This window comes from Purpureocillium takamizusanense, chromosome 4 (genome assembly GCF_022605165.1).
Source record: "Purpureocillium takamizusanense chromosome 4, complete sequence".
Classification (NCBI taxonomy): Eukaryota; Fungi; Ascomycota; class Sordariomycetes; order Hypocreales; family Ophiocordycipitaceae; genus Purpureocillium; species Purpureocillium takamizusanense.
Window position 1 is genome coordinate 1,137,195 of NC_063071.1, and position 20,953 is coordinate 1,158,147.

At 56.9% G+C, this 20,953-nt stretch overlaps 7 protein-coding genes across 8 annotated transcripts; 4 read left to right on the forward strand and 3 right to left on the reverse strand.

The window, feature by feature from the left end:
- Positions 1-1,902: 1,902 nt before the first annotated feature.
- JDV02_005013 (uncharacterized protein) lies at positions 1,903-2,892 on the reverse strand (the record flags this gene model as incomplete). The annotated part of the gene is made up of 1 exon (XM_047986261.1): positions 1,903-2,892. One exon carries the CDS (start codon positions 2,890-2,892, stop codon positions 2,059-2,061), a length of 834 nt encoding a protein of 277 aa, XP_047842241.1. The 3' UTR covers positions 1,903-2,058.
- A 1,732-nt stretch (positions 2,893-4,624) lies between these two features.
- Positions 4,625-5,036, forward strand: JDV02_005014 (uncharacterized protein; the record flags this gene model as incomplete). Its single annotated transcript, XM_047986262.1, has 2 exons — positions 4,625-4,866; positions 4,946-5,036. 2 exons carry the CDS (start codon positions 4,625-4,627, stop codon positions 5,034-5,036), a joined length of 333 nt encoding a protein of 110 aa, XP_047842242.1.
- Positions 5,037-11,411: 6,375 nt separating this feature from the next.
- Positions 11,412-12,938, forward strand: JDV02_005015 (uncharacterized protein; the record flags this gene model as incomplete). Its single annotated transcript, XM_047986263.1, has 1 exon — positions 11,412-12,938. One exon carries the CDS (start codon positions 11,412-11,414, stop codon positions 12,936-12,938), a length of 1,527 nt encoding a protein of 508 aa, XP_047842243.1.
- Positions 12,939-13,138: 200 nt separating this feature from the next.
- Positions 13,139-13,748, reverse strand: JDV02_005016 (uncharacterized protein). The gene is made up of 2 exons (XM_047986264.1): positions 13,579-13,748; positions 13,139-13,517 (listed from the first exon to the last, which is right to left on the reverse strand). The coding sequence occupies exons 1-2, from the start codon at positions 13,729-13,731 to the stop codon at positions 13,227-13,229; spliced, it is 444 nt and encodes a 147-aa protein (XP_047842244.1). The 5' UTR covers positions 13,732-13,748; the 3' UTR covers positions 13,139-13,226.
- A 350-nt stretch (positions 13,749-14,098) lies between these two features.
- Positions 14,099-18,101, forward strand: ECM16 (RNA helicase). Its single transcript, XM_047986265.1, has 2 exons — positions 14,099-14,167; positions 14,225-18,101. The coding sequence occupies exon 2, from the start codon at positions 14,291-14,293 to the stop codon at positions 17,906-17,908; it is 3,618 nt and encodes a 1,205-aa protein (XP_047842245.1). The 5' UTR covers positions 14,099-14,167; positions 14,225-14,290; the 3' UTR covers positions 17,909-18,101.
- A 67-nt stretch (positions 18,102-18,168) lies between these two features.
- On the forward strand, positions 18,169-19,838 carry JDV02_005018 (uncharacterized protein). Of its 2 annotated transcripts, XM_047986266.1 has the most exons (7): positions 18,169-18,328; positions 18,417-18,476; positions 18,617-18,853; positions 18,995-19,213; positions 19,299-19,357; positions 19,413-19,462; positions 19,517-19,838. In XM_047986266.1, exons 1-7 carry the CDS (start codon positions 18,196-18,198, stop codon positions 19,689-19,691), a joined length of 933 nt encoding a protein of 310 aa, XP_047842246.1. In that variant the 5' UTR covers positions 18,169-18,195; the 3' UTR covers positions 19,692-19,838. The 2 variants fall into 2 exon arrangements, with proteins under 2 accessions (XP_047842246.1, XP_047842247.1); XM_047986267.1 differs by having other exon boundaries at positions 18,169-18,476.
- On the reverse strand, positions 19,519-20,951 carry MED6 (Mediator of RNA polymerase II transcription subunit 6). Its single transcript, XM_047986268.1, has 2 exons — positions 20,427-20,951; positions 19,519-20,374 (listed from the first exon to the last, which is right to left on the reverse strand). The coding sequence occupies exons 1-2, from the start codon at positions 20,859-20,861 to the stop codon at positions 19,823-19,825; spliced, it is 987 nt and encodes a 328-aa protein (XP_047842248.1). The 5' UTR covers positions 20,862-20,951; the 3' UTR covers positions 19,519-19,822.
- Positions 20,952-20,953: the final 2 nt, after the last annotated feature.

Below are 20,953 nucleotides of genomic sequence, written 5' to 3' on the forward strand. Positions count from 1 at the left end.
ATTGCTCCCTTGGGCTCATTGAATACGACAGATCGGATTGCTTTCCTTCCGTGTAGGTCTCGCCTTGGACGCTTGCGCCGGCAGTGACGTCGACAGTCGCAGATCTCGACTTGAGTATGTAAATGTTTTGTCAGGGATCGCCAGCACGAGCTAGGTTCGTCTCCGGTGAACTTTTCAGCTGAGCAATGAACTCAATTCTGTAGATACTTCCGAGCGTCCCTGCTGCCCACTCGAATTCGCCATCAAACGACTGCAATGCTTGTCCAGCCCTCCACTCATCCCGCGGCTGCCAATGGAACCAGCATGCCGCTGTCCGACCATGAGAACAGCAGTGTCTATCCCATGAACTTACTCTCGACAAGTCTTCCGTCCGCGAACGTCCAGAGCACCTTTGTTACGCCGAGCGTCTCATTGACGCCCGAATGGGTGAAGCTGCCAGCCCTGGACCAGATCGAGAGCCGGGCCGTGATCCCCGCTGTGCTGGTTTTTCGAGTTTCCTCGTCTGCGTTTCGACAGTCGCTATTACGAGACATCAAAACCAGTCTTGCGAACACAATTGCAGAATTACCGTATTTGGCGTCGGACGTTGTGCCGGACTGCGAGGAGCAGGGAACAATCCAACTAGAAACCCCTGACGACGCTGGAGTATGGTTCCACTCCCAGGAGATGCCAGAGCTCGATTATCACGCGCTCGAACGCCGACGATTCCCGTGTTCGGCATTTCCCTTCGTCTCGCCCATGGTGCCAGAGCCAAGGCTTCACCACTCGCAGCGAAGTCCTGTCCTGACCATGCTCGCGACATTCATCACCGGTGGACTCGTGCTGGTGCTTAATATCCACCACTCTGTCAGTGACGGCGCCGGGGTAAAGCCTCTAATCGGAACCTTGGCAAAGCACCTTGCGGCTTTATCTGAAGGCCGATTCGTTTCGTCGAAGGAAACATTTCCAGAGGAAGCACTTGACCGATCTGTTATCTTTGGAGGTAGCGGGCGTAAACAAGTCTGCGACATTCCCAACTATCGAGTGAGCGGAACCTACCGATTCTCTCGCGAACGAGCGCTACTGGAGGCTAGTATTGTTGGAGACAAGACGCCCGGGCTGCTACAAACGCTTCAAATCTCGCAATGGGTTGTCTCGGACAAGTCGCTGCTCTCGATGAGAGAGGCTGCATCGCCCCTCCATGATGATGGAAGCTCACCTGTTGTCTTGACAGACCACGCAATACTTGGCGCGGCTTTGTGGCGTTATATATCTCGAGCGCGACAGTTGTCCTCTTTGGGAATCCCGACAAGCTCCTTTGTCAGCCCCGTTAATGTCAGGAGGCGGATGGACCCCCCGCTCCCCTCGGAGTATACTGGCAACGCACTCGTGCATGCCAAGACTACGGCAGCAGTGTCTACCGTGGAGTCGGCAGAGCCTGGGACACTATACCAGCTTGCAAAACAGATCACTCATGCTATCGAATGGTGGACGTCAGAGCGGGTTTGGGAGTTGATTGGGGCAATTGATTCTAGTGCAATGGTGAGCAAAATCGAGCCCAACTTGGACAACTTTCAAGGTCCAGATCTAGAGGTCAGTAACATTTCGGAGATGGGGGATCTCTTCGAACTTGACTGGGGACGTCGTCTCGGGACCTTGAAGGCTTTACGCTGTGCCGACATGCCCGTCAAGGATGGCTGGATCCTGGTGATGCCCCGACAAAGGGGGGAGGATCTAGAGCTGCTTTTTGCTCTGGAGAAGGATGTTAACAAGCGCCTGCGACAAGACAAAGAGTGGCTCAGGTTCGCGAAGGAAATTTTATAGGGAGTATGGCTATCCCAGCGATGGTTTGTATGTATAACATTTCTGGATATGTGGGCTAGCATATGGCGATGCAGGCAAGGCCACCAGCGTTGGGCAGGACTCCGACGCGCTGCCAACGCTGATCCGCCCGGTATATTTGATGGCTATGACTGCTTGATTCATGCTACAAAATGATGTGGTATCGTGCATATAAAAGAGACTCCGGCTATGCTGATGGTACTTTGTACGTTTTCAAGTCTTGGGAGAAAAGTGTGCTCAGGTGCTCTGGACCACCGGCTTGGTCGCCTTGAGGATTTGGCACGGCAGGGCGCCGTACATCATCTTGAGGCCAACCATGCTGACGTCCACGTGGGTCCAGCGCAGCTCCTCCTCGAGCACCATCCTGTGGTCCTTGAAGTAGCCGAAGAGGTCGACGACGAGGACGGTGCCGCCGGGGCGGCAGACGCGAGCGATCTCACGGACGGCGGCGAGGCGGCCCTCACGGTTGGCGTTGTGCAGCGCGAGGTTGGAGGTGACGAGGGAAAAGGAGCCGTCGGCGAAGGGGAAGCGCTCGGCGAAGCTGGCGGTGTGCAGGACGGTGTGCGGGACGCAGGAGAGGGAGGCGGCGTTGAGGTAGGTGGCGAGCGGGGCGTTGCCAGTCTGGTCGGCGGTGCTGAAGATGTCGATGCCGTACGCGGGGGCGACGACGACACCAACATCATCCTCGGTGGTCCTCGCCGCGTCGCCGCCGCCGCCGTCTCCCCTTCCTGCGTCGTCGTCATCGCCTTCGCCGCCGCAGTGGGAAAGGAAAAGCGTCTTCTTGCGCTGGGCCATCTTGAGGAGGACGAGGCCACGGCCGCAGCCCACGTCGAGGGCGGGAGCGCGGAAGGCGTCGTCGGGGAGGGCGTCGAGGAGGTCATCCCAGACGCGCGACTTGCCGCGGAGGGTGGCGTAGAGGTAGAGCGGGGAAAGGATGAGGGAGGCGGCGAGCCCGAGGAGGGAGTCGATGCCGTAGCTGGGCTGGGAGGGGATGGGGGGGAGGTGCTCCGGGGAGGCGGCGAGGGTGGCGATGTGGTCCTCTGGGGGAGGGGAGGTGGTGTAGATGGACATGGTTATGCTGATGCCGATGCCGCTACTTACTACTGCTACTGCTGAAGGTGGGAACGGGCCGCGCGAGAGAGATGGAAATTTAGGGTGTAGATGGCGGGTGAAGAAGCTGGGATGAGGCTAGGTAGGCTGGGTGGGGGGGGGGGGGGGGGGGGGTTGTGTCATGACGCTTTGTGTGAGTCGGCGTGTGTGTTGCAGTGTGTCTAAGTGTAGTCGTATGAGGTTGAAGGAGTCCAATTGCGATGGAGAGAGTGAGCTTGCTATACGAAACACGACGACGACATGGAGGTGACAGGCCCATTCACTGCCCCTCGCCAAGTCATGTCACGGCCCGACAACCCGAAAAGCATGCAATTGGAATTCGACCTTTGATCCTCTGTTAGCCTCGTCTTCGCCACTACGCACTCCCTCGCAATGCGAAGCCTCATTTCGTCCGTCCAGGCCGTTGCGAGTCTCGGAAACAGCCTGTATCATCCGGATTCATTCGTACAGCGCGAGAGGGCGCCCACTCCGCTCCCTGAGTCGCCTACCAGCGCAGAGGTTGAAGGAAGGTCCAGCTCATGTCTTTCCAGTTATGCTGACTCCCGAGTTCCGGCCGGGGCGCAGCGTGGAGTTCATGCGCGCCCTCGAGCCACGCAAGTTCGGGAACGAAGCCCTGCCAGGGGTGTTTAGGAACATGAAGCGCTTCTAGACGGTTGGCTCGAGACGGTGGACTGGGCATGCGAGAATAGTGTCTAGTTTCTGCCGTAAAGATCATTGTAAAGTCTGGCGGTAGGAGGGACCGTTTCGTCTGATTCATTACGTCGCGTGGGGCAGATAGAGTACATATCGTTTTCTCGACGTCGTTGCGTGATGATGGCCAGTTCCTACCGTGCAGATCGTTGCGGTTTCAATGGCGGCTGGCCAGCGACATCCAGATCTGGACGATATTCAAGGTCGTCACGCGGAGATAAGTCCACGTGCACGCCGGTTCGTCTGATCCTTGCGGTGGATGGCGCCGTCTGGTTCCAGACATGCAGCTCGCTGATGCAGAGCTTGTGCAGAAATGCATGGCAGGGAATGCCTCATTGTCGACAATGGCAGTGGCGCATATTGTCTAAAGCTTGATATGTAGATGCCTGTAGTAGAGGCGGCCTTGGCTCCTTCTTTACGTCCACGTCGCGCCGCAGCTGATAAAAGTCCAGTCGGTTTCTTGACGTCGTCTCCATGGTGGCACCTCGGGCCGCCGCGTCCTCCGCTTCCAAACGTGCTGATCACTATTTTTGGACTTGCAAGTGGAAGACGTGACAGGGGCCCGTGAAGGAAATCGTACACCAGCTTCGGGATCATCACTATTCTCTACAACCTGGGGCTACGTACCCTTGCCCTTCGACTGTCGCCCGCCAAGGCCACTCATTGCTCTGCTGACGCGGGCGACGGGCTGACCCTGGATGAGCACAGCGAGCGGCAAGCGTATTACTCCGCTGACGCGACGATGGGCGGGAACCTTGCCCCATCGCAATCTCAACTTCGCTTGTCCAGGGCAACAATTGGGATACCACTGCGACATGGAGTTATTGGCTTTCTGCCGTTTTGACTGTCACGTTGTGGAGGGTGCCTGGGGAGCGAGGATATAAAGCGTCCATGTCGGGGGGAAGAGAGGGCTTCTCCCTGTCGACCTTTACGTACGACCTAGAGAGTATCTTCAGAAACCCAGCAAAGTCAAATTTAGCACTCATCTTCATAAACAATCATCATGTTGCCCTCGCTTCTCGTCGCCTCGCTGCTCCCGGTGGTTAGCCTGGCCGTTGCCGTACCGACAACTAATAACGAACTCGACGGCCGTGGCCCTGTAAAGCCCTGCACGCTCAGGACAACGACCGAGCTCAAGTACAGGACCTGCCCAAAGACGAGCTGCAAAGTCGTTGGTCAGTATGCGAAAGGGGCCAAGGTGAAGGTCAAGTGCGTCACTAGGGGCTCATCCGTAAACGGCGAGGAGTAAGTCCAGTCAAAACTCCAGTGGGACAGACGAACGTTATGACGTTATGAGGGTGAAGGGACTACTAACGTTATATAGCGGCTGGGTTAAGAACCCGTCGGGATACTACGTGTCGCTGGCGTATCTTACGCCGAGCTTGGACTCTTGCAGCGCCCAATACATCTGTTAGTCGGATAGAGGAGAGCAAGGCGGGCGTTGGGTTGGGTTGGGTTGAGGTGGGTTTTCTTTAGTATATACAGCATACATATACACACCGGCAGATCGGATACTGGGCCCCAGGCTTGTATTATACTGTTCCTCTCGAGCTCAACTCCACCGACGGGCCAATGCGCATTGCGTTCGCGGCATCCAGGTCACGTCTCCACGTGGCCCTGAGCTGCAGCCTGGGCGTCACCCCGGAGCCTAGCTCCGGCCTGACTCTGCCCTGTTTTCCCGGACACCGGCGATGCCTTCTTCTCGCCCTTGGCTTCGGGTCGCCGACGTCGACGAGCCCAGACGCCGAGCGCGCACAGCCCGGCCACAAAGGCGACGGATCCGACTACCGCACCTGCGATGCCCCCTCCGCTGATATGCGATGACGAGCCACTATCCTCGGTGTTACTCGCGGCGTTTGTCAAGGGACAGGGTGCTTCACTCTCGAGCCTACGGCACACAGCATCTAATTACTTCTACATCAGTGATGTCTACCTGCAAAATTTGCATCAACAGCACCCGTGTCAACGTGCAGCGTAGTAGCGGCAAATCCGATTCATAGAGACATTGACTGATGAGACGATGACTTAAAGATACATACAGTTTGTTAGGGCGAGAAAGACACTAAACAACGGAGTGCATCTCCTTCGTCCTTCCCTTCTTCCTGCCCCTGCCTGACGCGTCGTAAATTAAAGACTCCTAAATCTAAAGTGCCTCTATAAGCGAAAGGTCCGTTATAAGCTAATTAAATAGTCCCTAGCGTCGAATGTTCGTATTTACGCTCCTCGGCAAAACTATACGACTTTTTCGCGCTCAGGTAAGGTACTTATGTTATGAAGGCATGGTTATATCTAAAGTATTAAGAATGGGGCAAAAAGAGTGAGTATTATCGGCTATGACTAAAGAGGCGTGACCGTCATCGTTCTTCTAGGATAGTCTCTCTCTCCTTTTATAGCTGTCTTTACAGTCTTATCCTTGCTGTCCCTTTTACCCCTGGCCATTCCTTTAGCCGTTTTTTTTTCACCCGGACCATCACCTGGTCTTCTTCCGCGCCTTCTCCCACCAACACAACAGCACTCGCCTTCAACTCTTTCCAAAACGTGTTGGGCTACCAGCATTTAACCTCAAGAGGCGTCACCACAGGAATCTTATAGTCATGCTCTGCATAGTTGACACTACACCCTGCCGGTATGCCATTGGTCGATGCACCACACTATTATACGTTTTAGCGTCCGCGTAGTTATTCCACACGCCTCGAGAGAGAGGACCTACTGTTCCCTCTGTGCACCTGGCTGCGGCCAATGTCCACTTGGGTCCCATTCTCCACCCACCAGACAAATCCGGGACATATAAAGCATAAAACCTTGTATGATAGCATATATGCCCGTCACTGTCATGCTTGCACTAATATCACAGTCAGCAATGCAAGTATCTCGAAGCCATCAACGAATAAGGCTCAGTACCGCGGAACCAACAATCCCCGTGTTCTCTTCATGGATCATTTTCCGTAGACACTCTTCGTGCTTTTCCCGATTTGCGGCAGGAACAGTGATGGTTACATTGAATAGAGCAGAGGGGTCGTCACGGGAGCTTGGCTGGGAACAGACGGCGTTTGCGAAAAGCAATGCCCAAAGGGCTTGTCGGAGCATCGTGGATTGTCGAAGAGGAATTCAATGGATTGAAGCCGATCGGTCTAGCAACTCTCTTGTTCACGTCGAGTCTGGGATCTCATCTCTGCACCAGAATACTGGACGGGACGCGCCAATATATAAAGTCGAAGCCGGGTAGAGCCTCTGTGCATGCATTGCGCCCTTACGGCACGGTATGTCATCGGTTGGCTATGCTTACGAAATGTTTTCATGTAAACCGCGAAGGGTTCAGAAAGCGGTAGCCATCTATAAAGCAATGACCAAAAAGAAAAAGCACAGGCGCCAGGCAATCGTTCAAGGACACTGCATATGAGGCTCTTTCCAGTACGCGACATCAAGGCCGGGGAACGCGAGCGACGATAACGATCAGGGCGATTGCGCCCGAATCCGTGTATCGGGCGAGACTTCGCACTCCCGTGGCAGTCGGGCACTCGACGTTTCTCTTTGAGGGTCCCCATGGCGCCCCATGTGCGTGCGGATCGTGAGGTTGCGCGCGCCGGGGCTCAACTGGACAACAGCAAGGTAGGTTAGTGTGGAGAAGAGATAGATAGATGTGTATGTATGAGGGAAAAGCTATCTAGGCTACAGCAGAGGGGAAGGGGGCATATGTGGCCTGGGTCCGACGCGTGAGTCGGCTGCCTAAGATAGAGAGCATATCTGTTGCAAGGGGTGCTTTTCCGGGTCACAAGAGCCTTGATTTTCTATCTGTTGTTGGGACCTATGCCCCCTATATATACACATTTGAGGTCCGTCTATAGGGGCTGTATGACGCCTGGCCGGGCTAGCTATAGGGGATGTATGACCCGTGGATAGGGGTTGTGACGATATCAATGACCCCTATATGCAGCCACATTGGGCTGCCTCCACAGGTGCTGCAGCCACGGGCCGTGCAACAATATCTCTCAACAGTTACATGTAGTATGCAGAGGTCAGGTCGGGCCCAAGCACGAGATTTGCGGGCGAACCCCACCAAGAGTCAGGCTTGGCGATGACGGTGCCTGGCCTCTTGTTTCCAATGTTCACCTATGCTCTAGGCATTGATGTAGCACAGACACCAGACCGGCGCCTGCACAACGAGCGCCCGAACATTCGCCTCATGTTGGCCGTTGCACCAGACAACGCATCACCCCTCTCGTAGGCGAGGAAAGTAAGTTGCGCTATAGTTGGTACGTCACTGCCTGGTCCTGTGACTTCCTAGTACGTTAGTACTTCCCATGGATGCTCGTGCGGCACTGATGACGACGGGCACTTTATCAATGTTTCGGGGCGGCTCGCGTGCAGGCCGCCAGGACGTCAGTGACCCAGAGGTAGTATGCAAGGTCCGGCTAACTCGCTATCAGGTATTAGGTTATTAATAAGTAACATAATATAATAGAAACATACTATATGATTTCTTAGCTCTGACCTTGATCGGGATCGCCTATTAGACGGCCCTATTGCGATACCGCTCCTTCCTTATGCCACCTTGTTACGCAGCACGCGCTGCCGAGTGACCTAGAAAGGGGCCGCGTGTCCGTCCACCCAAGCTCTCAGATACTGAGCCCCTGCAGAGTACTGACAGTACGGTTTCGGACTTTGAGGGGCTGGTAGTGTTTTCGGGTCTCGCTAGGCGACGTGGAGCAGTCAGGATTGCTCCTGTTGTGGATTAGTTAGCCGTGCTCCCAGATGGCTGGCTCTTTCGCTGGTCTCTCTCTCTCCCTCTCCCTCTCTCCCTCTCCCCCCCCCCTCCCTCTCTCTCTCTCTCTCTCTCGCTCACTCGTTCGGCCACCTATATAGCTGCTCTTCTTCCTCCCTTCGTAGCCCATTAAGCACCCTTCATCGGCTGTGTGCCTGTGCCGCCTTTCTCAGCTCACAACGGTGCCCAGGCTTCCGGAAAATGAACGGGTGGCCGTGGAGGCTGTGCAATGGCCTGCACATAGGCAGCGTCCAGTCCGGGATCCCAGCGTCGGCATCCCTGATGGACTCAGGCTCGAGGGCAGCACAGCCTACCAGACGGCGGTGGACAAAACCTAGACATGCTGAGCCTGTTCGATGGAGCTCTCGCAGACCGGGGCGGTGTCGAGGCTCCTCATGGGCGACTCTGGGATTGCACTTAGCACGGTCGAGTGGGAAGAAATGGACGGGCGAGGTCGGGGACATTGGGACGCTTGTCATGATGGTGGGTGCATTACTATGACGCAGTCTCAACTGAGAACCCCAGCCGGCACACACAGCCGGGAACTCTGAACTCTCAACGATGGCATCCCGCAACGACCAGAGAGGCGGCTACTGCGTACAAATGAAATTCGATCCAACTCGTCATCGATTGATGCGACCGGTTCATGTTATGCCCCTCAAGTGCACCGGGCCCAAGTAGAGACCGTGTCCCAAATACATATGTTGCCCTTGGCGGTACACTATGTACAGCCCAATAATGTTAGCAAAGTTGAAGATATGGGCGAGGGGCTTTGCTTGATTCACTAGTAGAGCGTATCCATTCGACTTACCCGCCCACGACATATCAAGTACTCTTTCTTGCCATCCTTACACGCAGGGTCGACGATGCACAATTGTGATTTGTAGTCACACACCTGCACAACATTAGCCCCTAGTGCGCCGCGTACAGCTCTGAGGCGCGAAACCTACGCTGTAGTTAGGTGACGACTGGTTTCGGGGGTCGGGGGTCCACTGCATCTGAATCGGTCTCTGAAGAGGCCCCCACCGAGGCCGTTGCGCGAAAGCCGAGCACGAGGCATGAGAGGAGAAGCGAGCACCTCATGTTCAGAGGTATGCACTTGGCGACTGATAGATAGGCAGGCCAAGTGGGGGGTGGAGCAGGGGGAAAAGAAGACAGTTGACTGAATGGACATTTGTGGAGGGGAAGCACGATAGCGGTGCCTATTTATACTCGTGGCTTCAATGCCAGACTGACTTCATGTTGTAGCCAGAAATATCCATGGGCGTTAGGGTTAGTCAACGAAATTGTTCTTGGTGGATGTTGCCTTGTGACCCCGAGTTCCAGATGAAGCAAGAGCAAAGACACGATGGCCTCATTGCGACGCAGACATGGACCGTCGTCACGTCTGTGCCACAGGCCGCAGCTCGCTCGCACAGGGACGGCGCCTGGTGTGCTCGCTATGCGCGACGTTTCCTACACTATTTCAACCGTAACAACGTGGGGGAAATGACAAAGAGAATAACACGAGACGCGAGTCAATGCTGAGAGATGCTGTCATCAATGTCTCCATCGATATGCCTCCCGCTGAGCCTCCGACACGAAACGTGATGTGCACCCGCACTGCGCTTCCGCCGCAGCGTGCAGCCAATCTCGACTGCCGTTGCCGCGCCATCTCAGGAATCACACACTAAGCTCTCTCGCCCCGGCACTGCGGTCTTGCCGAAATCGACGCCAAACCGTGCATCTGGGGGTGATCCAAGCCCCGGACCCTTATGTCACAAGAGACTATTCCGATACAAGCCACGCAACGGCCGTTAGTCATTGACAAATGCACATGCATGGTGAATGCCGACCCATTGCCATTGCCATTGCCAGTGACATTCGGGAATCACAACAAGATGACCCACGTACTGCGCAGAGACATGAGTCTCGAAGGGGCCAGCCAGCGCGTGGTAAAGGAGAACGTCGTCTCTACCCCAGTCTCTCGACGCCGAAATGCGGTCCGACGGCTTGCTCGGGCGTCCGTGGAACCCGGTCTCGGCATGGCGTGGACGAGTTTAGCCCGTTGAAGACTCCCCGCCAGGGGGGCAGGTGGATGGACGCCACCAGACTCGAAGCCGCGTGGGGGCAGGGCCGTCGCCAACTAGCAGTGCCATCACTGATAACAAATGACTTTCTGTACCTGGGCAAGCCACAGGCTGGGAATAAACGACTTGCTCGTGGCCGCCGGCATTGTCGACGGAAGCGCGGCACTTGTTGGCCGCCAAGCGACATGGAACAATAAGCAAGGGTATTAAACCTCATCAGCGGTATTTCGTAGATCGTTGAGCAGTAGGTAGAGAAGGGAGCCGACAACACGACATTGATGAAAACCAAGGTCTACCAGAGACACCCAATCTGCTCATCCATCAAGATTGCCCACCAGCGTCTCGAGTCTCGACTGCGATACGGGTATACGGTATCACTACCCCACAGTTCCATTCGTAATGGAATCCGATATCTGTCTCACTACTGCCAAGTGCTAACCCACCGACTCATCGTCAGCAAAATGGAGACAAGTCAACTACTATAGCGTTGACCCATCATCCCAAACCCATCCGTTCCCCTCGCAGTTTCCCCAAACGACCCCAACCTCCACACGCGCGGGCTATGCCCCTCCCCACACTCCACGGTCGGAGCATGACTGGACGAGCACATCCACATCCGTAACCAGAGGGCGGACACGATTATCACCAGGGCAAGGAGTAGATAGTAGATAGTCTAGCCTGCTCAAAGGCGCTCGCGTAAAAGGGCCGCGTCCGCTCGTTTATCGTGTCTGGTCTCAGCCTGTTCTCGCCTTCTGCGTGTCTGTGATCGACTCCCTCCTGCCCACCACTTGCATCCTCCAGCGAAGCCTCACAGTTGAAGCCATTCCCTGTGCCTTGCTTCCGGTTCATCGCCAGATCGACCAATCACCTCTACTGCGAATGCCGTGCCATCGGCCCCTCGCGAATGCCCGCTACATACTCAACCTCGTCAGAAAAGATACCAGACTGCGCAAGGCACCATGACCAAAGAACCCGAGCCGTCCGACTCCGTATCCCTGCAGGCCTCTGGCTACACCGAAAAGGGCGTCACCGCCCACGTGGAGAATGAGAAGCTAGTGAAGCGGTACAGCCCGCTCTCCGTCATCGCCTTTGCCTTCACCACCACCAACTCGTGGGTGGCCTTCGGGTCCGGGCTGGCCGTGCCCCTGGCCTGCGGCGGCGGCCCGGGCCTGATATACGGGCTCGTCGCCGCCGGCGTCGTCATGGCCGTCATTGGCGTCGGCTTCGCGGAGCTGGCGTCTGCGTTCCCCTCCGCCGGTGGGCAGTACCACATCGTCTACATGGTCTTCCCGCCGCGGGTCCGGCGCGTCGTCGCCTTCGTCACCGCCTGGCTGACCATCATCTACATCATGGCCGCGCTGGCCTCGTGCAACTTCTTCGTCGCGAGCTCCATCCTCGACTTGGTCAGTCTGTGGCACCCGGGCTACAAGGCCCAAGCATGGCAGACGTACCTGCTGCACATCTTGCTGTGCATCGTCGGGTTCGTGGCCACCTCCCTGTACCCGTCGGCCATCGGTCGCCTTGGCATTACCGTGTTCTGGCTCTCACTGGCCGGGTTTGTGGCGTCTCTGGCCACCATCCTCGCGGTCAGCGAGAAGAAGCAGCCCGGATCGGTCGTCTTCGCCGACTACGAAAACGCCAGCGGCTGGTCCGACGGCTGGGCCTTCTTCATGGCCATCACGGGCTGCCTGTGGGCTTACAGCGGCGTCGACGGCCCCACGCATCTGGCCGAGGAGGTGCACAACCCGAGTCGCAACGTCCCGAACGCCATATTCCTGACCATTGGCCTGGGCATCATCACGGTGCTGGCGTGGAACATTGCCCTCATGTTTGTCGTCGTCGACGTCGGTGCCATCATCGAGTCCACCGTGCCTATCTTGGAAGTCTACAACCAGGCCCTGAACTCGCGCGTCGCGACGACTATCTGGACCGTCTACTACATCATCATGTTTTACGAAATCGTCCTCAACCTCTTCATCTTCGGCGGCCGCACCGTGTGGTCCCTATCGCGCGACGGGGGTGTGCCATTCTCCAAATATTTCTTGCATCTCAACCATGCGAGCCCTATCCGAGCGACGGCCGTCATCCTGGCCTTGGAAATTGTCGTCGGCGTCCTCTACGTGGCCTCGACAACAGCATACACGAGCTTCATCAACCTCACGTTGTTTGCGCTCAACATCACCGTCGTCGTGCCGCAGGCTGTGCTGCTCTTCCGCGGACGTGCCTGCTTGCCCGAGAGAGCCTTTTCGCTTGGCAAGCTCGGATATCCCGTCAACGCCCTGGCGACTCTTTTCCTGGTCTTCACTTCCGTGACGCTGTGCTTTCCGTCATTTGCCCACCCGACCCCATCTTCGATGAATTATCTCATCGTGGTAGCCGCGGTCGGCGTCGCTCTGATCTCGGCATTTTGGTGGGGTGGACTAAGAGTGCGGTTTACTGGCCCTTCAGTGCATATTAGTAGAGGGCCCGTGGAGATTGATACTTAATTTTGAGCTGATTGATGAGCTTGCAAATATTACTGAACTTCAAGGTTGCAATGATGTTGTGGTCCGACTCTCGTGAATCTTCACTGTGACAACAGCTGAGTGCGGGCCGGTCCTGCAGGCGCCTAGACGTACTTCGTACAGTGCTTGAGCCGCAACCTCAGGGGCATGTCGTTCCACATGAGCGAGCGCGGAATCATGAAACCAGTCTATTGCGTTTCGCGCTGTCGTCTTGTGACAGTAGACTCGCTTCTCTATTAGCTGTATCGTAGGAATCATCCATCGCTTTAATCACAGCACCTTTTGAGCCAGCTCAAACAGGTCGAAGAAGGCCTCACGCTCCGTGTCAACCTTAACCAGCCCAAGGCCAAGCACAAGTGTCCTCCTATCCTCGGGCGACTGTAGCGACAAGCGACTCGCGATCTGCGCGGCGTAGAGCTGTCCGAGGGTTTCCCTATCGTCTCCTCCGCCGCCTAAGAGCGTCGTGGGCGTCAGATGCGTCGATGGCATGAGGCCGTGGCTCGCTGTGGGCAGCGTCATTTCAACAAGGCCCGCGGCAGAGCCGGTCAGCGGAACTTGGACCTAGTCGTCTGTTAGCTTGGTGGTGAAGTGATGCCTCTGGCCATGGCTGGGCGCCGTCTACCCATTGTGAGAGTCGGCCTTCTTGGCTTATGGTGACGAGGATCTTGTCTGAGAAGTTTAATGACGTGACCTCGGTCGCGACGCCGTTGACGAGTCCTGAGGCGCGACGGCTGGGAACTGGGAAGCTGTCTTGCCGCACATCCGATGTCGCCATGTTAGTTGCAGTTGGGATGAGGAAGTTGAGTCCAATCCCTTGGGGGAGCTTCCGGGCGTCTGCGAGGTGGTGCACTGGGGACCGTGTGCTGCTATAGAAGCCCCGCACTAGCACTGATTGGGATCGAGGTTTTGGCGGTCACAGTTGGCAGAATCGGCGCAGCAGCCAAAAATTTAGGGGCCTGGGGCCTTGTTTTAGGCCCGCCGCCCCGCTGTGGCCATCGTCCATGTCATCAATGTCTCCCCTGGCGCATCCGTCACTGCTGTTGCAGCTGTCGACTTCGCCCTTGTCGCCTCATCCGCTCCGTGTGCGATTCCAAGTCATAGTACTGACGAATTCCATGACAGGCGCGCACACGAGATGAGAACGGGCAACCGCCATTGACTAGACTTGCGTGCGAACCTTAGGCAGCACTTCAGAAGTAGCTGGCATGAGGGTGGGCAAAAGCCGATGCCCCACTAATAATTGAGGCAGGTTCTAAAAATTATGGCAGGCTCCACCCTCCCACGACCCTTCAAATCGTCAAGTCGGCAGAACGTGAGGTGACGATCCTGCAAACATGGCCAAATTCGTCCCTCGGCAGCGCAAGCACAGGGTGCTCGCGCGCCAAAAGGCCAGCGAAAATGCTGTCCGGCGCGATGATCACGAAGCCCAGGATACCAATCAGGAGCTGCTCCCGGCCGAGAAGAAGGCGCGCGATGACAGAGAGAGGAGGGCGCGCATGAAAGACGAGCTGCGCCAGGATGGTGTCAAAGTAAGCGGCAAAAAGGCCAAGCGCCTCGAAAAGTACATCGACAACAAGTTGCGCAAAGACGAGAATCGCGAGTTGCTGGCCAAGTTGGCCGCGCGGAAAGTCGACACAAGTCTCTTCACCAGCAGCAGGTCATTGGGACAGGGCCGCGAGACGACGAAGCAGCTGATCTCACGGGCGTTGCGCGAGAAGCGCGCCGGCATCCAAGGTGAAGAGGCCGACGATGTGCTCTTTGAGAGGAGGGAGGAAGCGGACACGGAAGAAGGTGACGACGACGACGAACTCGACGACGATTCGGGCGACGCCGCGATCGACGAACCGATACCAAACAAGTCAGCGGCAGAACAGATTACGGTCCCCACGTTTGCGGCGGCACCATCTGCCCCGATTACTGTCGGCTCGGGCCTGAAGCGGCCGCTCGATGTCGACGATGAGGGCAGGCCAGTCATCAAGAAAAGGCAAAAGAGGGGCGGTGTAAAAACTAAAATACACACGTCTGCCCCAGACCCCTTGGCTTATGACGACGAGGACGACGGGGATGGATCCGAGGATGAAGAGTGGGAGGGCTTCAGCGACGCTGATGCCAAGAGCAAGGGTCCCGAGGACGGCCCATCGGAAGACGATTCAAGCGGGAGCGGTGACGACGAGGAAGACTCTGACCTCGGGTCAAGCGACGAAAGTTCTGATGAGTCTGTTGGCGATAACGAAGATGGGCCTCCAAGACAATCAGCCTTTAAGAGCTGGGCCCTGCAGCAGCGCAACGAGGCCCTTGGTTTCAAACCTACCAGTGCTGCGACAACGAGCCTACAAATACCAAAACCCGAAAACTTCGTGCCTCGTGCTCCCGAGCAGGACCCTCTTCCAATGGAGCTGAAGCCCGGGATACGGACTGATCGAAAAGCCTACAGCGTCACCGTCACGAGGACTCCAGATATTCAGGAGGCCCGACTGCAGCTTCCCGTTGTCTCCGAGGAACAGCGACTAATGGAGGCAATTCACAACAACGATATTGTTGTCATTTGCGGTGCCACGGGCTCCGGTAAGACGACACAAGTACCGCAATTCTTGTATGAAGCAGGCTACGGGTCCCCAGATTCGCCCACCCCCGGTTTGATTGGCATTACGCAGCCGCGCCGAGTTGCCGCGGTCAGTATGGCTAAACGAGTTGCCGAAGAGCTAGGCGACCACGGCAAGTCGGTTGCCTACCAGATTCGGTTCGAAGGCTCCGTCGATGCGAACACGGCCATCAAGTTCATGACTGACGGTGTGTTGCTGCGGGAAGTCGCGCAAGACATTGCCCTACGCAAGTATTCCGCCATCATCATTGATGAGGCTCACGAGAGGAGCGTCAATACGGACATCCTCATTGGCATGCTCAGCCGTGTCATCAAGCTGCGCGCTGAACTGGCTCAGGAGGACCCGACGATTAAGCCGTTGAAACTAATCATCATGTCGGCCACGCTCAGAATAGAGGACCTGACCATGAACACCAAGTTGTTCGCAACACCACCGCCGGTTCTTGAAGTGGAGGGGCGGCAGCATCCCGTTACTATTCACTTCGCCAGGAAGACACACCATGATTACGTGGAAGAAGCATTCCGCAAGATCAGCAGGGGCCACCAAAAACTTCCTCCGGGTGGTTTCCTTGTGTTTCTCACTGGTCGCAACGAAATCATCCAGCTGAGCAAGCGACTCAAGGCGGCCTTTGGCGGTCTTCATTCGGCCGAAGGCCCAAAAGTACAGATATCTGCAGCTGATGCTCCGGTAGAAGTCGATGATATCGAGTTCGGTGATGTGGACGACTACGACAGCGACGACAGAGACGGGCTGTCGTCTGATGAGGAAGACGAGGAAGAGTTCCAGGTCGAAGAAGACCAAGAAGAGGCGCCGTTGAAGATGCAGATACTCCCGCTGTACTCGCTTTTGCCAACGAGAGAGCAGATGCGAGTCTTCGAGCCCGCGCCTGATGGAACGCGACAAATCATTCTAGCGACCAACGTCGCAGAGACAAGTTTGACTATTCCCGGGACGAGGTTCGTCTTCGACTGCGGCCGATCCAAGGAGCGACACTACGACCGCCTGAGTGGCGTCCAGAGCTATGACATTGGGTGGATCAGCAAAGCCAGCGCAAAGCAGCGGTCGGGCCGCGCAGGTCGAACGGGCCCAGGTCACTGCTATAGGCTGTACTCATCGGCTGTGTACGAGAGAGACTTTGCTGCGTTTGCGGATCCCGAGGTGCTACGCATGCCAATTGAGGGTGTGACGCTGCAGCTCAAGGCGATGAACCTCCAGAACGTGGTCAACTTTCCTTTCCCAACCCCTCCGGATAGACAGAGCCTGGCCAAGTCGGAGAAGCTTCTCACATATCTATCCGCTCTGTCGCCGTCTGGCCAGGTGACGGACATTGGTAAGACCATGTCCATCTTCCCACTCTCCCCAAGGTTTGCGCGCATCCTGCTGGTCGGCCACCTACACGACTGCCTCCCGTACACGATTGCGATGATCGCCGGGTTGTCCGTTCCGGAAGTCTTCCTCCCGGAGAACCAGGCCATCCCCACCTTAGCAGCAAAGGATGGCACGGAGATCAGGACAAACTCCGATGTCATCGCGGAGAACCGCCAGGCAGAGGCTCGCAAGATGTTCAATGAGGTCCACAAGACATTCTGCTTCTTGGATGATAGGTCAGATGCAATCAAGCTTCTCCAGGTAGTGGGCGAATTCGCCCACGATCCTACAGAGCAGTGGTGTGAGAGCCACTTTGTGCGATTCAAGGTCCTGAAGGAGACGCAGCTGCTGCGCAGGCAGATCACCGAGCTCCTCCGAACCAACGTCGCGGCCTTTGCCAACCTCAAGTATCAGGAGAAGCTGGATGCGCCCACGCCAAAGCAGGTCAGCGCGCTGAAGCAAATGGTGGCGCGTGGCTTTGTTGACCAGGTCGCTCTACGTGCGGACATGGCGCCGAACCCGCCGGAGCAGTACCGCAAACCCAGACGGGCAATCGACGTGCCCTACATACCGCTTGTTCCGCTGAGTTCGGGGGGCGACGGCCTCGTGTACATTCATCCAACATCGCCGCTTGCTCATCTGAGTCCGCAAGAGTGCCCCGAGTACATTGTGTACTCGCAGCTGCAGCGCGCCACACCATCTGGCCTCGACCCAGAGAAGAAGCCCAAGACGAGGATGCTCGCGCTGACGGACGTGACGGGCGGCCAGCTGTCGGGCCTCGCCAAGGGTACCCCGCTCATAAGCTACGGCAAGCCCATCAAGGAGCTCAAGACGACGACACTGGCATCGGGCGAGATGACGAGGGAGTGTTGGGTGGTTCCCTATTTGAGGGCTGAAGGGACTGGCGGCCAGGGGTGGCCACTGCCAGCCAAGAAGGTCACACAGAAAAAGGTGGCTGGCAAGGGCTGGGTTGTCCAGTAACACGACGTTTCTTGGGTATGCCATGCGAGGGTAATGACGGATGTTACGGAGTGAGTTCGTAGCACCGGCGGACCATGCGGAGAAGCATCTGGGGAACCAACTCACATCCATACGTGCATAGAAGTGCATATCATCTACCTAGGCCAGAGTAGCGCGGCCTAAATCACATGATTGACACAACCGGTGTTTGCCGTAATCGCCAAGTAGCCGATGGAAGTGCAGTGACGCAACATAAGAAGAGTTAGCGGGCCGGGGCGGGAGGGGGATCCGAGCGATGCCAAGGTTCCATGGCAGGAGTAGCAGTTGGTAGCGGTTGGGCTTTGAGAGGTGTCTCTACACGGGTACGAGATCGTGAGGAGCGCCTTCCTCCCCCGTCAACACTGGACAACCACTGCCCAGGCACACTGTGTTGCATTTCAGGTTCGCTTGCCCTCCGCTGCTTACATTGTCATAATTGCGACCTTTCACTCTTCTCGCACACTGACGACTTCAAATTGTGCATCCTTAGCGATTCCATTCATCATGACGCTGTTCCCTGGTGTGGCGCTGGTCACCGGCGCAGCCTCCGGTAAGCAAACCCCAGCAGCACACGGCCTTTTAACAACACGCTGCATGCCCGCTGTCAACGCGGGGGCAAGGGGGACTACTACGCAATTGGGTGCTGGAGAACATCGGCTGACGTATTTCTAATCACTTGGCTGCATACAGGCATTGGGAAGCAAGTGGCCATCTCCTTCGCCGCCGAGGGCTGTCGTAAGGTGGCCCTCTTGGACCGCGACGTGCCCGCCCTCGAGGACACCAAGGCGCGGGCCGAGGCCGCGGCGCCCGAGGGTGTGGAGATTCTCTCGCTGGCGGTGGATGTGCTCGATGAGGGGGACATTGAAGCCGCATTTGACCAGGTGATTGGCAAGTTTGGCCGCGTCGACTATGCCGTCAACTGTGCCGGTGCGTCCAATCCTGCGTTCCACAGACGTGTCAAAAAGAAGAGCGGACCAGAAGCATACCATGGTGCCCAGCTCGAAATATCCGTCGCTGCTGGGCCCTCGGCCCCCGTTGTTCTGACTTACGGTGCTGATGAATGTGTAGGCATCTACCGCACCGATAAGGTGTCACACGAGCTCTCGCCCGCCGAGTTCGACAACATCATGGGCATCAACACGCGCGGGCTGTGGCTCTGCTCCCGCCAGGCGCTCAAACACATGGTTTCGCAGGAGCCTCTGCCGACGCATGACGGGCGACCCGGGAACAGGGGCTCGGTGGTCAACATTAGCAGCAACCTGGGCATCGTCAGCAAGGAAGGCTCGCGTATGTCCCTGTCCAGCGTTTTCCATCTGCTTGCTGCACTGCATGTTGTCCGTATCTGGTTATAGGACTAATAAGTCCATTTCAGCTGCGTACAATGCCTCCAAGACGGCGATTGTGAGCCTCACGAGGTCGGATGCTATCGATGTAAGAGACGGCTCGAGGGAAACTACCAAGAGGCGGGCAAACTGACATCTCACAGTACGCTCCGCACAATATCCGAGTCAACTGCGTCTGTCCCGGCATCATCGAGTAAGTCCATGGCCAAAACCCCGCTCACTGGAACCCAAGCAGCTGACATCACAGCACTCCGTTGACGGCCGACATCCCGGAGGACTCCCCCGGCGTCCTCACAGCGCCCATGAAGAGGAAAGGCACGCCCCAGGAAGTTGCCGATGCGGTGCTCTTCCTGTCCAACCCCAAGGCGTCCTTCATCCTCGGCGCGAACTTGTTGGTGGACGGCGGCTACGTGATTCACTAGCAGTATAGAAGTAGTTCGACTTGTATTTAGGTAGCCTAGGTACCGGGGTATCAAGTATAATCACACGCTGTCCATATCCCCACGTCGACGCTTCATATCGCGTCACAATAAAACAAGGTTTTCGAGCCGCCTCAAGATGCTCCAGGGGTCTGCGCCGGAGTCGGTACGTTGCTCATCCGACTTTTCCTACGCTTGGGCTTCGGCATCGTCGCCGACTTGGGCGTCTTTTCTCCCTTGCCGTCCTTCTTGTCGTCGAACTTTGTGTTGATGGCCGTGGGCCCGTTCATGGCTCCTATGCCTGACTCGGCGCTTGCCTTGGGCGGCGGCACCGCCTTGCGACCGGTGGAGGAGAGGTGGAACTCGCCCGGGCGGCCGGTGATGGGGTTCTCGTCGATGTATTCTCCGCCGTGACGCATATGAATGAGGAATGCTTCCTCAGATGCCCTCTCCAGTGATAGCTCGTCGTGTTTCTGAGGCGCTGGTGCGGATTTGAGCTGGCTCGGCTGGCTTGGTTGACTGGGCTGGCTCTCAGGCATGGGTGTTGCGGCGGTCGATGTTTGTCCTTTTGTCCGAGTTTGGCTCTGGCTTCCCGGCAGGTAGTAGACGTTTCCAGTCGACGGCCGCCACTTGCGTGCGTTCTCTGCTTCTGGAAGGGCCTTGGCGATGGCCGAAGATATCGTCATCTACAACGGTCAGCAAACCCCGGGGCAGCGAGACGAGCTCCAGCCCACTCACGATTCGAGACGCCAGAATGTCCGCCAGCGTCGGCGCCATGTAGATGTTCTCCCCGACCACGAAAAAGGACGCATGCACTGTGATCTCGTCATCCTCCTGGTAGCGCTTCCGACGGGTCTGCTTGCGAATGACCCAGACGCCGGAGCCCATGCCGGGCCCCGTCTCGGCGGGCTCCTCGCCGACGATGAACTCGAGGCCGGACATGGTCTTGAGGCGGCCCTCAAAGGCCTCGCGGGTCTGGATGTAGTGGTACATGGACATGTTGTTCATGGCCTGATTGGTGATGACGGCGTTGTTGGAAGTGCGCTCGAAGAAGGGCGACTCGGCGAAGTAGAAGAGGATCGTGTTGGAGTGCAGGCCGCCCATTTGCGCGAGGAGGGGCGGAGAGCGCCATTGGATCTCGTCCAGCGGCGGGTCGTTTGGGTTGGCGGCCATGGCTGTTGCGACGAATCTGCTGGGAAGGTGGAGGATGGACGAGGCCGAGGGATGGCGGGAAGCTTGCGCGCGCGCGTGGAGGACGGTTTGAG